This window comes from Esox lucius, chromosome 7, assembly GCF_011004845.1.
Source record: "Esox lucius isolate fEsoLuc1 chromosome 7, fEsoLuc1.pri, whole genome shotgun sequence".
Taxonomy (NCBI): domain Eukaryota; kingdom Metazoa; phylum Chordata; class Actinopteri; order Esociformes; family Esocidae; genus Esox; species Esox lucius.
The window spans coordinates 42354231-42367923 of record NC_047575.1 but is presented as its reverse complement, the minus strand read 5'-3'; the positions used below and the strand labels follow the sequence as shown (position 1 = coordinate 42367923).

The following is a 13693-nucleotide window of genomic DNA, read 5'->3' as shown; positions in this document are numbered from 1 at the left end:
TATTACTAAAGACAAACAGGCCTAATAAAACACTGCTAGGCCCAGCCATATTTTTTTTCAATTCCCTTGTAGTCTACATAAACAAAACAAGATTGTCTTAATTACCCAACCTTTTAAAAATGAATATTTCATAGGACTAGTCTGATCACATGTAGCCTATAGTTATTTTAGTTTGAGTAAGGGCTGACTAAGGACACTCTTCAGGGTTCTGAATGTGTTGCTTTGGTCATGATCAAACTGGCATTTTGATTTAATTTGCTGTCCTTTGTTTGTAACGCCCTCTCAGTGGGAGGCCTACATTGATTGTCAATGGAGATTACAGATACAATCACATCACATAGCACTTTTTATTGTTTGGCTCGGTACTCCAGCACACTGGATTTGAAATCCAACAATGACAAAGAGGTTAAAGTTCAGAGTGTCAGATTCAAGATTAGAGGGTATATAAAATCCATAAACTGTTAAATGTGTAAGAATTACAGCCATTTAAATTCGAAAGCATCATCATCTTAGGGGACCAAAAGTAATTGGACAAATTATCATAAACTTAAAGCCTTGTCAAAATTAATGTTTTTACAAATCCTTTGCATTCGATGACTATCTGAAATCTGCCAGGCCTGCAGTGCAGCAAATCTTCAGTTCCTGTATGTTTGGGGAATATTTGCCTTCAAACTTTTATTAGCAAGTGGAACTGAAGCTCAACTGGATTCATGCCAGGTGATTGAATTGACCAGGCAAAAACATTACCCTTTGTGGTCCTGAAAACTCCTTTGTTGCTTCAGCAGTACATTTTTGTCATTGTCCAGCTGCAATTTGAAGTGTGTCCAGTGAGTTGTGAGGCCTTTGTTTGAAACTGAGCAGATAATGTTCCTGTACACTTCAGAATTCAGCCTACTGCGGTCGTCAGAAGTTACCTGATTAACGTGAAAGGTGAGCCAGCTCCAGTGGCAGACACACTTGCCCAGTTTATGTCTGACAATTTTATTCTTCATTACGATGATGATTCTTTTGTCATCCACTGTAAAGGTCTTCCTTGGTCCAGCCGTGTGTTTGCCATTGCTGAACAAACCAGTGCTTTCTTTTTTCTTCTTAAAGTACCAAAAAGCAGATTTTGGCACGCCTAACATTCTGGCTATATCTCTGATTGATTTATTAGGATTTATCTGCACCGTGTCAGCCCCCTTGGCCAGCACTGACACCTCTTTGGTCCTCGTGTTGTCAGACACCAGCAACAACTGGCCTAGAATCAAGACCAGACAGAGACAACTTTCTAACGCCTCCACTAATAACGCAAACACATTTGCCTAAAATGAGACAGCTGTGAAGCCAGTTGTCCAAATACTTTTGTTTCCCTTTGATGGGGGAGACAATCTGACAATCTGTACTATAATCCCAGGGTCGTTGTTTAGAGCCGAGACAACACAGTGTGTTGTGTGGTCTCACCTCCTCTCCCCACAGGGTGACTGTAACCATCTTGGCGCTGCTGTCCATCAGGTGAATATCTCTCTTAGACACTTCTCTACTGGTCTTAGTGGTCAAACGACTCACATCCTCCACACTCCTACACACACCGATCACATCTACAGACAGACAGACAGACAGAGAGGTTAGACACCGATCACATCTACAGACAGACAGACAGAGAGGTTAGACACCGATCACATCTACAGACAGACAGACAGACAGAGGGGTTAGACACCTAGCACATCTACAGACAGACAGAGAGGTAAGACACCTACCACATCTACAGACAGACAGACAGACAGACAGACAGACAAACAGAGAGGTTAGACACCTACCACATCTACAGACAGAGAGGTTAGACATCTACCACATCTACAGACAGAGAGGTTAGACATCTACCACATCTACAGACAGACAGACAGACAAACAGAGAGGTTAGACACCTACCACATCTACAGACAGAGAGGTTAGACATCTACCACATCTACAGACAGAGAGGTTAGACATCTACCACATCTACAGACAGAGAGGTTAGACATCTACCACATCTACAGACAGACAGACAAACAGAGAGGTTAGACACCTACCACATCTACAGACAGAGAGGTTAGACATCTACCACATCTACAGACAGAGAGGTTAGACATCTACCACATCTACAGACAGAGAGGTTAGACATCTACCACATCTACAGACAGAGAGGTTAGACATCTACCACATCTACAAACAGACATCGTTTAGACAACTACCACATCTACAGACAGACACATAATGTCCCCACTCTATGGAGACATTTCGCTGGTACCTGTGATGAACAGGACTACATTAGGATTAGGGCCAGGTTTAGAGCACTACAAATGGGGTTAGGGTTAGGGCCAGGTTTAGAGCACTACAAATGGGGTTAGGGTTAGGGCCAGGTTTAGAGCACTACAAATGGGGTTAGGGTTAGGGCCAGGTTTAGAGCACTACAAATGGGGTTAGGGTTAGGGCCAGGTTTAGAGCACTACAAATGGGGTTAGGGTTAGGGCCAGGTTTAGAGCACTACAAATGGGGTTAGGGTTAGGGTCAGGTTTAGAGCACTACAAATGGGGTTAGGGTTAGGATTAGGGCCAGGTTTAAAGCACTACAAATGGGGTTAGGGTTAGGATTAGGGCCAGGTTTAAAGCACTACAAATGGGGTTAGGGTTAGGATTAGGGCCAGGTTTAGAGCACTACAAATGGGGTTAGGATGAGGGGTAAGGTTTAGACGTCAAGGCAAGGGTTTTGCTTAAACCCATTTTTGAATGGATTTTTTTTTTTTTGCCGTCCTCACAAGGATGGTAAACCGAAATGTGTGGGTGTGGGTGTGGGTAATTTTATTATGATTGAGAAGATGTAATCTAACTCTGAACTTAATTATCGCCATGGGAACAGGTGACGATTCTTATTACAAACTGTTAATCAAATATTTAACTACACAGGAGGGAGGGAATATGGGAGGGGGGAGACTGAAAACAAGGGTTAGAGGAAAAGGGAAGGGAGAAAGTGAGTAAGCAGAGGGGACGGAGAAAGCAAAGAGGAGAGCTAGATGAGGGGAAAGAGAAAGAAGGAGAGGAGAGAGATAGAGGAGAGAGAGGAGAGGGAGAGAGAGGAGAAAGAGGAGAGAGGAGAGGGAGAGAGAGGAGAAAGAGGAGAGAGAGGAGAGGGAGAGAGAGGAAAAAGAGGAAAGGGAGAGGAGAAAGGAGAAAGAGGAGAGAGAGGAGAAAGAGGAGAGAGAGGAGAGGGAGAGAGAGGAAAAAGAGGAGAGGGAGAGGAGAGAGGAGAAAGAGGAGAGAGAGGAGAGAGAGAGGAGAGAGAGGAGAGAGAGGAGAAAGAGAGGAGAAAGAGGAGAGGGAGAGAGAGGACAGGGAGAGAGGAGAAAGAGGAGAGAGAGGAGAGAGAGGAGAGAGAGAGGAGAAAGAGGAGAGAGAGGAGAAAGAGGAGAGAGAGGAGAAATAGAGGAGAAAGAGAGGAGAAAGAGGAGAGAGGAGAGGGAGAGAGAGGAAAAAGAGGAAAGGGAGAGGAGAGAGGAGAAAGAGGAGAGAGAGGAGAAAGAGGAGAGAGAGGAGAGGGAGAGAGAGGAAAAAGAGGAGAGGGAGAGGAGAGAGGAGAAAGAGGAGAGAGAGGAGAGAGAGAGGAGAAAGAGGAGAGGGAGAGAGAGGAAAAAGAGGAGAGGGAGAGGAGAGAGGAGAAAGAGGAGAGAGAGGAGAGAGAGGAGAAAGAGGAGAGAGAGGAGAGGGAGAGAGAGGAAAAAGAGGAGAGGGAGAGGAGAGAGGAGAAGAGGAGAGAGAGGAGAGAGAGAGGAGAAAGAGGAGAGAGAGGAGAAAGAGAGGAGAAAGAGGAGAGAGAGGAGAGGGAGAGAGGACAGGGAGAGAGGAGAAATAGGAGAGAGGGGAGAAAGAGGAGAGAGAGAGGAGAAAGAGGAGAGAGAGGAGAGGGAGAGAGGAGAGAGAGGAGAGGGAGAGAGGAGAAAGAGGAGAGAGAGGAGAGGGAGAGAGAGGAGGAAGAGAAGAGGGAGAGAGGAGAAAGAGGAGAGAGAGGAGAGGGAGAGAGAGGAGAAAGAGGAGAGAGAGAGGAGAAAGAGGAGAGAGAGGAGAGGGAGAGAGGAGAGAGAAGAGAGAGAGGAGGGGGAGAGAGAGGAGAGAGAGGAGAGAGAGGAGAAAGAGGAGAGAGAGGAGAGGGAGAGAGAGGAAAAAGAGGAGAGGGAGAGGAGAGAGGAGAAAGAGGAGAGAGAGGAGAGAGAGAGGAGAAAGAGGAGAGGGAGAGAGAGGAAAAAGAGGAGAGGGAGAGGAGAGAGGAGAAAGAGGAGAGAGAGGAGAGAGAGAGGAGAAAGAGGAGAGAGAGGAGAGGGAGAGAGAGGAAAAAGAGGAGAGGGAGAGGAGAGAGGAGAAGAGGAGAGAGAGGAGAGAGAGAGGAGAAAGAGGAGAGAGAGGAGAGAGAGGAGAAGGAGAGAGGAGAGAGAGGACAGGGAGAGAGGAGAAAGAGGAGAGAGGGGAGAAAGAGGAGAGAGAGGAGAAAGAGGAGAGAGAGGAGAGGGAGAGAGGAGAGAGAGGAGAGGGAGAGAGGAGAAAGAGGAGAGAGAGGAGAGGGAGAGAGAGGAGGAAGAGAAGAGGGAGAGAGGAGAAAGAGGAGAGAGAGGAGAGGGAGAGAGAGGAGAAAGAGGAGAGAGAGAGGAGAAAGAGGAGAGAGAGGAGAGGGAGAGAGGAGAGAGAAGAGAGAGAGGAGGGGGAGAGAGAGGAGAGAGAGGAGAGAGAGGAGAGAGAGGAGAGAGAGGAGTGGGAGAGAGAGGAGAAAGAGGAGAGAGAGGAGAGGGAGAGAGGAGAAAAGAGAGGGGAAAGCTAAGTATAGTGAAACGCCCCCAGAGTTCTTCATGCTAGCGGAGAAGTGGTCACTCGTGCCCCAGGCTCTGCAATCTGACCTCAATGACCTGTACAGCCAGACTGGAGTAGAACTCAGACAGGCACGAACTGACCCCCAACCCGAGCCAGTCACTGTCTTCGATGAGGCTGCGTCAGACCTGCGTGGCCCTGGAGGATCCTGTTACACCTGATGAGACACCTCATCTAACATCCCACCTTGGCATCAGGTGGTTGCAGCTACAATGGGGAGAACAAGTATTTGATACACTGCCGATTTTGCAGGTTTTCCTACTTACAAAGCATGTAAAGGTCTGTAATTTTTATAATAGGTACTCTTCAACTGTGAGTGACAGAATCTAAAACAAAAATCCAAAGAATCACATTGTATGATTTTTAAATAATTAATTTGCATTTTATTGCATGACATAAGTATTTGATCACCTACCAACCAGTAAGAAATCTCTCACAGACCTGTTAGTTTTTCTTTAAGAAGCCCTCCTGTTCTCCACTCATTACCTGTATTAACTGCACCTGTTTGAACACATTACCTGTATAAAAGACACCTGTCCATACAATCAAACAGACTCCAACCTCTCCACAATGGCCAAGACCAGAGAGCTGTGTAAGGACATCAGGGATAAAATTGTAGACCTGCACAAGGCTGGGATGGGCTACAGGACAATAGGCAAGCAGCTAGGTGAGAAGGCAACAACTGTTGGCCAATTATTAGAAAATGGAAGAAGTTCAAGATGATGGTCAATCTCCCTCGGTCTGGGGCTCCATGCAAGATCTCACCTAGTGGGGCATCAATGATCATGAGGAAGGTGAGGGATCAGCCCAGAACTACACGGCAGGACCTGGTCAATGACCTGAAGAGAGCTGGGACCACAGTCTCAAAGAAAACCATTAGTAACACACTACGCCGTCATGGATTAAAATCCTGCAGCGCATGCAAGTTCCCCCTGCTCAAGCCATTGCATGTCCAGGCCCGTCTGAAGTTTGCCAATGACCATCTGGATGATCCAGAGGAGGAATGGGAGAAGGTCATGTGGTCTGATGAGACAAAAATGTAGCTTTTTGGTCTAAACTCCACCATGTTTGGAGGAAGAAGAAGGATGAGTACAACCCCAAGAACACCATCCCAACCGTGAAGCATGGAGGTGGAAACATCATTTTTTGGGGATGCTTTTCTGCAAAGGGAACAGGACGTCTGCACCGTATTGAGGGGAGGATGGATGGGGCCATGTATCGCGAGATCTTGGCCAACAACCTCCTTCCCTCAGTAAGAGCATTGAAGATGGGTCGTGGCTGGGTCTTCTAGCATGACAACGAAACACACAGCCAGGCCAACTAAGGAGTGGCTCTGTAAGAAGCATCTCAAGGTCCTGGAGTGGCCTAGCCAGTCTCCAGACCTGAACCTAATGTAAAATCTTTGGAGGGAGCTGAAAGTCTGTATTGCCCAGTGACAGCCAAGAAACCTAGAGGATCTGGAGGTCTGTATGGAGGAGTGGGCCAAAATCCCTGCTGCAGTGTGTGCCTGGTCAAAAACTACAGGAAACGTATGATCTCTGTAATTGCAAACAAAGGTTTCTGTACCAAATATTAAGTTATGCTTTTCTGATGTATCAAATACTTATGTCATGCAATAAAAAGCAAATTAATAACTTAAAAATCATACAATGTGATTTTCTGGATTTTTGTTTTAGATTCCGTCACTCACAGTTGAAGAGTATCTATGATAAATATTATAGACCTCTACATGCTTTGTAAGTGGGAAAACCTGCAAAATCAGCAGTTAATCAAATACTTGTTCTCCCCACTGTATGACAGCACTGGCCTGGTCTCAGACTGTAGAGGAAACTCACTGCACTGGCCTGGTCTCAAACTGTAGAGGAAACTCACTGCACTGGCCTGGTCTCAGACTGTAGTGGAAACTCACTGATCTGGACTGGTCTCAAACTGTAGAGGAAACTCACTGCACTGGCCTGGTCTCAGACTGTAGAGGAAACTCACTGCACTGGCCTGGTCTCAGACTGTAGTGGAAACTCACTGATCTGGACTGTTCTGACCACTCAGTTTCCCACTCATTGGCGTTCTCACATTCACCTTTACAGTTAAAGTGGGGTAACAGGTTCTACCTAAAACCCCCAAAAACCAAGAACCATTGGCGTTCTAGTTGAGTCAAATATGGGGAAGTCTGTTGTCCATCTTCATGATCATCAATCACCAACTACACCCATCCACGTGTAAGAGGAAGTTGGTTTCGACACAAATAATGTGTTACCTGGACAACCAACGTGTGACGTTGTTGTCCTGGGGGGAGGTCAGAGCATGTTGCCCTCAGTGAAAAGGGGGCTACTCATTGGACTGCAACGTGGAGGCGACCTCTGCTGACCTCTGCTGACCTCTGCTGACAAGCTGGATTATAAGCCCTACATACCACACTGGAACAAACTGGGATGTCAACAGGAGTATCCGGGACCCATATTAGAGAGTCCCGGGTAGTGTCAGTTTCTGCCAAAAAAAACTTTTAGTCCCAGGAATTACTTTCCAAGGAACCAAAAGGTTCCTTCAGCCCAGTGTTGTGTGCATTTCCACCGCGGTCTAAAGACCTGCGAAGAGTCGGCACATGAGTCCCCTGATGTGTGTTCTCACATTGATGTTTGCACCATACGCCACACGAAGCGATGGACAGCCATCGTTATTATCACTGTGACACTGCAGCAGCACGGGACCCAGGCAAGAGATTCAAGTTGTGCTGCTGCTGATCCTGATTTACTGGTTTCCAAATGTGGTCACTGAGTCAGCGGTGGAAGAGGCGAGCTGTAGTGGCCAAGCGGAGTCAAAATGGCCGAAATGCTGGACTCAAAGCGAAGCATTAACAGATGTTACCAGCTACTGCGGAAATTGAACGTGTGATGACTGGGACAGATTCACGCCACCGCTGATAAACACGTTTTGTTCTTTATCTGTTTTGATTTAATGAATATTTCAGCAGTAAGCGAGACAGTGTGTGGTTCTTCTGTTTTCACAATGCACACATATTTGGTTTCACAACTATTCATTTATCTCCAAAAATGTAGGTGCAAAATACAAATGTGCAAAACACAGGTATAAATAACAACTAACAACTTGTTTTAATTTTTTAAGCTTCTCCCGGCACTGTTTCTCGGTGTGAATAATGTTCACCTCAGGATATTATTGCATACACCTCATCATTACGGATCGCCGTTTCAGCATAAACACTCAACAAGGCCTGAACTCCATCGTTGGTGGTGTTTATGTGAATGGATAATGCATGCTGGTTCTCTTTGGCGTTTATCATATCAAATGCACTTTAGGTTGCTGTCTGAATAAAATACGGTGTCTGTCTGCTTCACACGAGAAACAAGTGCAAAATAAGCTCCCTAGTCACTTAAATTATCCACCCAGCATTTGTGTCGCACCTCTAAATACAACACAAACAATACCGTTTGGAGACCAATCACTTGCAGATTTTAAATTAAATTAGGAGCTCCAAGGAAATTGAAGGTGTATTTAACTACCTGCTCCAAATCTAGAAATTCTTAAGAAGGCAATATCTGGGTAAGCACATTTGGCAGAGTTGGTAGATTTTATAATTTCACGTTAGCATGAAACAACATTATTTTGCACAAATAATGAATTGTTGGAGTCAATACACATATATTGTGTACGATTGATATTGGCTGCTGGAATAGTTGAAATGTATGCATGTTCTGCCTAAGGAACAAAGCCTAAAGATTTACTAATGAAAGAATATCATACTTGAAACAACATCCTAACAACATTAGTCGGATGACTGACGTTACCATGCAACCGATTATACGCCCAGGAATATATGTGAATATATATCTAGGACATTCATTCCCATGAAATAATGCATATATTAAACGTCTCCTGTAACCGTGTAACGAAAACATTTGTACGATTGCTTAATGCAATTAACCCATGGGCAGTGTCTCCTTGTCTTTTGCCTCTGCTCCAATCAGAAACGTTCAGCACTGCGACCCCCACCCCCCAAAGTCCTGGTACTTTGTGACAGTACTACCCCCCCCCCCCCCACCAGGGGACCGTTTGGGGGGTAAAATAAAGTCCCCAGAACATCATCTAGGCCCTTGACCCTGCGTCGGATACGCAGTGCGTTCCTCGAAAGGTCCCTAATTCCTGGGAAATGTTCCTGCGGTACAAACGCGGCTTATAGAACCCCAATACCTCTATGTGTCTGTGGTCATGGGCAGCCTCACCCACTGGAGACAAGCCTCCGGGACCAACTGATGTCCGGATACCTATGTCCTGAATGTTTGAATCCCTTGTTCAGCTAATACGATTTGTGGACTCGAATAAAGCATTTAAAATGAGCGTGTGAGCACGTGTGCGCGGGTGTAATTTTATTATGCTTATTACGATGTCATCTACTTCTGAACTCTCCATTATCACCACAGGAGCAGGTGAAGGCTCTTATTACACACTGCTAATCAACTATTTAACTACTCAGGAGGAGGGGGGGGGTAGAGGAGGGAGGGCAGGAGAGAGGAAGGGGTGAATGACAATATATGGAGGTGGGAGTAGGGAGGAACAGAGATTGACAGAGAAATGACAGCGAGAGAGAGAGAGAGGGAGGGTTTATTTGTTCTTATCAGTTTGAAACTAAACCGTCGTAGGTGGCTGGTGGCTTCACGTGAACCCTCCGGAAGATCCTAGCAGGCCGGGGCAAAACGCAGTGTTTCTGGTGACGTTTGGAAGGACGTTAGGAAAGACGGGAGGATGTAACGTCGTTAGTGGAGCGTACTACTTGATTTTTTTGTCACGTCTGGTGAATAACGTCAGTATCAAGGTTTTCCACCCTGCCTCCACCCCTCACTCCCCCTGCCTCCACCCGATCCACCCTGGATCCACCCCTCACTCCCCCTGCCTCCACCCGATCCACCCTGGATCCACCCCCGATCCACCCTGCCTCCACCCCTCACTCCCCCTGCCTCCACCCGATCCACCCTGGATCCACCCCCGATCCACCCTGCCTCCACCCCTCACTCCCCCTGCCTCCACCCGATCCACCCTGGATCCACCCCCGATCCACCCTGCCTCCACCCCAATCTACCCTGCCTCTACCCCAATCTACCCTGCCTCCACCCCTCACTCCCCCTGCCTCCACCCGATCCACCCTGGATCCACCCCCGATCCACCCTGCCTCCACCCCAATCTACCCTGCCTCTACCCCAATCTACCCTGCCTCCACCCCTCACTCCCCCTGCCTCCACCCGATCCACCCTGGATCCACCCCCGATCCACCCTGCCTCCACCGCAATCTACCCTGCCTCTACCCCTCATCCCCCCTGCCTCCGCCCCTCATCCCCCCATCCACCATCCCATTGACTCTACCTCCACCCCGATCTACTTTGTCTCACCCATCATCCATTCTGCCTCCGACACGATCCACCCTGCCACCACCACCATCCCACCCACCTCCACCTCTTCCACCCTCTCTCTCCACCCATCTCCACCACCTCCACCTTCTCTCACCGATGATGGCGTCCTTGTCCCTGTGCTCCAGCTGAGAGATGGGTACAAAGTCGCACTGCACCATGGGTAAGCCCTGATCGTCTGTGCAGGGTAAGATAGACGTCTCACTGTGTAGTGTCATCTCGTAGTCATTCTTCAGAGAGGGAGGGAAAGTGAGACCGACAGAGGGCGAGTGACATAGAAGGTGAAGGGGAGCAGAGAGAAAAGGAGAGATTGATTGACGAATAATGACAATAGCCATTTCACAACCATTAGTCACTATCATTAGTAGGGAGGTTACCTTCAGGGTGGAGTACTGCTTGTTGGCCACCTTTAACTTCCCCCGAGTGATGTAGTACACCTGGAGAGAGTGGAGACAGGAGGGAGAGGAGTGATGTAGTACACCTGGAGAGAGTGGAGACAGGAGGGAGAGGAGTGATGTAGTACACCTGGAGAGAGTGGAGACAGGAGGGGGAGGAGTGATGTAGTACACCTGGAGAGAGTGGAGACAGGAGGGAGAGGAGTGATGTAGTACACCTGGAGAGAGTGGAGACAGGAGGGAGAGGAGTGATGTAGTACACCTGGAGAGAGTGGAGACAGGAGGGAGAGGAGTGATGTAGTACACCTGGAGAGAGTGGAGACAGGAGGGAGAGGAGTGATGTAGTACACCTGGAGAGAGTGGAGACAGGAGGGAGAGGAGTGATGTAGTACACCTGGAGGGTGGAGACAGGAGGGAGAGGAGTGATGTAGTACACCTGGAGAGAGTGGAGACAGGAGGGAGAGGAGTGATGTAGTACACCTGGAGAGAGTGGAGACAGGAGGGAGAGGAGTGATGTAGTACACCTGGAGAGAGTGGAGACAGGAGGGAGAGGAGTGATGTAGTACACCTGGAGAGAGTGGAGACAGGAGGGAGAGGAGTGATGTAGTACACCTGGAGATAGTGGAGACAGGAGGGGGAGGAGTGATGTAGTACACCTGAAGAGAGTGGAGACAGGAGGGAGAGGAGTGATGTAGTACACCTGGAGAGAGTGGAGACAGGAGGGAGAGGAGTGATGTAGTACACCTGGAGAGAGTGGAGACAGGAGGGAGAGGAGTGATGTAGTACACCTGGAGAGAGTGGAGACAGGAGGGAGAGGAGTGATGTAGTACACCTGGAGAGAGTGGAGACAGGAGGGAGAGGAGTGATGTAGTACACCTGGAGGGTGGAGACAGGAGGGAGAGGAGTGATGTAGTACACCTGGAGAGAGTGGAGACAGGAGGGAGAGGAGTGATGTAGTACACCTGGAGAGAGTGGAGACAGGAGGGAGAGGAGTGATGTAGTACACCTGGAGAGAGTGGAGACAGGAGGGAGAGGAGTGATGTAGTACACCTGGAGAGAGTGGAGACAGGAGGGAGAGGAGTGATGTAGTACACCTGGAGAGAGTGGAGACAGGAGGGAGAGGAGTGATGTAGTACACCTGGAGAGAGTGGAGACAGGAGGGAGAGGAGTGATGTAGTACACCTGGAGAGAGTGGAGACAGGAGGGAGAGGAGTGATGTAGTACACCTGGAGGTAGTGGAGACAGGAGGGGGAGGAGTGATGTAGTACAACTGAAGAGAGTGGAGACAGGAGGGAGAGGAGTGATGTAGTACACCTGGAGAGAGTGGAGACAGGAGGGAGAGGAGTGATGTAGTACACCTGGAGAGAGTGGAGACAGGAGGGAGAGGAGTGATGTAGTACACCTGGAGAGAGTGGAGACAGGAGGGAGAGGAGTGATGTAGTACACCTGGAGAGAGTGGAGACAGGAGGGAGAGGAGTGATGTAGTACACCTGGAGGGTGGAGACAGGAGGGAGAGGAGTGATGTAGTACACCTGGAGAGAGTGGAGACAGGAGGGAGAGGAGTGATGTAGTACACCTGGAGAGAGTGGAGACAGGAGGGAGAGGAGTGATGTAGTACACCTGGAGATAGTGGAGACAGGAGGGAGAGGAGTGATGTAGTACACCTGGAGAGAGTGGAGACAGGAGGGAGAGGAGTGATGTAGTACACCTGGAGGGTGGAGACAGGAGGGAGAGGAGAGAATGAGATGACATGCAAGGAAGGAAAAGAAGAGAGGGAAAATACAGAGATGGGAGAGGAGAGATAATTTGTAAGATTTATTTTAACTGAATTTCAATGGCAAAACGGATCTCTAATTCTATGTGTACAAAATTCAGCATTGTTATTGTTGATGACCACTTCCATTTAGCACCAGTGGTTTTCTCTTTCATGCCAATTCATCTCATTGGTTAGACTGCTTGGCACTCCGCAAGATGTAATACATCTATAGAAAGAGGGAGGTATAAATCAATCATTTAAAATGAAAAACATCTTCCACTGGGAATCTGACAACGTGATGAAGGGGTAAGCTAATAGGCCTTTGTGTATTTATGCCTCAGCCCACACACAGAACACTCATGCCTGGAGTAAGTATTTTTGTATTCTTTTGTATTCCACTTAGCACCTATTTGTGATCATAATGTAATTTCTCTATTTGCTATTCTCCTCCAAAGACATCTCGTTATAGTGCTACCAACACTTCTACTTAAAAAAACACAACGTTTTGCAGGTTAACCCTAAATTATAAAGTAAAGTCAGGAGAACTACAGTATTTAGTCCTACTGGAAGGGCATGTAGTCTAGGTTTGAGATTGATTGGCCAGTAATCATAATTCGAATCCTCTGGCTGACAAGGTGAACAATTTATATGTACCCTTAAGCGCGGCACTTAACCCAAATAGCACCTTTAAGTCCCTCAGAATAAGAGTGTCTGCTGACTGACAAAAACATGAACGTCACTGGCTGGACTCAGCAATAAATACAACCCCAAAAAACTGCAAAAGGGGCATAATTTATGCCATGCTGCAAAGGAACACTGTCAGTAATGCAATCCCAGCCCCGACCAACGTAACTTAATAGCTGGTGTTAGACTATTTGTCAAAGTACAGAAGTTCCAAATTGAGGCTTTCCAGGACTCTGTTTACCTGTAAAAGGACCCGTCATATCAGACCCATCAGTCCCTGAGTCTCTCCAGCAGTCCAGGAAATAGAGGTGGAGCGGGGTGACTCAGCTAAAACTGGCCAATTTATACCCAATTTATTTTATTCTTCACCTTCATTCCATCAGTCCATCCCGCCCTCTCTTCACTCTCTCTCCTCCGCTCTCTCACCCAGCCCTCACCCATCACTACCTCCAGCCTTCCTATCTCCTCTTCCCCTACCTCTCTCTCCATCCTCTTCCTCTCTCTCCTTCCTCTTCCTCTCTCTCCTTCCTCTTCCTCTCTCTCATCCTGTTCCTCTCTCTCATCCTCTTCCTC

At 47.7% G+C, this 13693-nt stretch overlaps 1 protein-coding gene across 3 annotated transcripts in view; it reads right to left on the bottom strand.

The window, feature by feature from the left end:
- The window catches only part of LOC105028498 (replication protein A 70 kDa DNA-binding subunit), a 52142-nt gene that overhangs the window by 24781 nt on the left and 13668 nt on the right, over window positions 1–13693 (bottom strand). For all 3 annotated transcript variants that reach the window (XM_010901270.5, XM_020048443.3, XM_034293244.1), the window contains exons 10-12: window positions 10663–10722; window positions 10383–10515; window positions 1444–1580 (exon numbers count right to left, since the gene is read on the bottom strand). In XM_010901270.5, the coding sequence (XP_010899572.2) occupies window positions 1444–1580; window positions 10383–10515; window positions 10663–10722 (330 nt within the window). The remainder of the gene's footprint in view (window positions 1–1443; window positions 1581–10382; window positions 10516–10662; window positions 10723–13693) is intronic.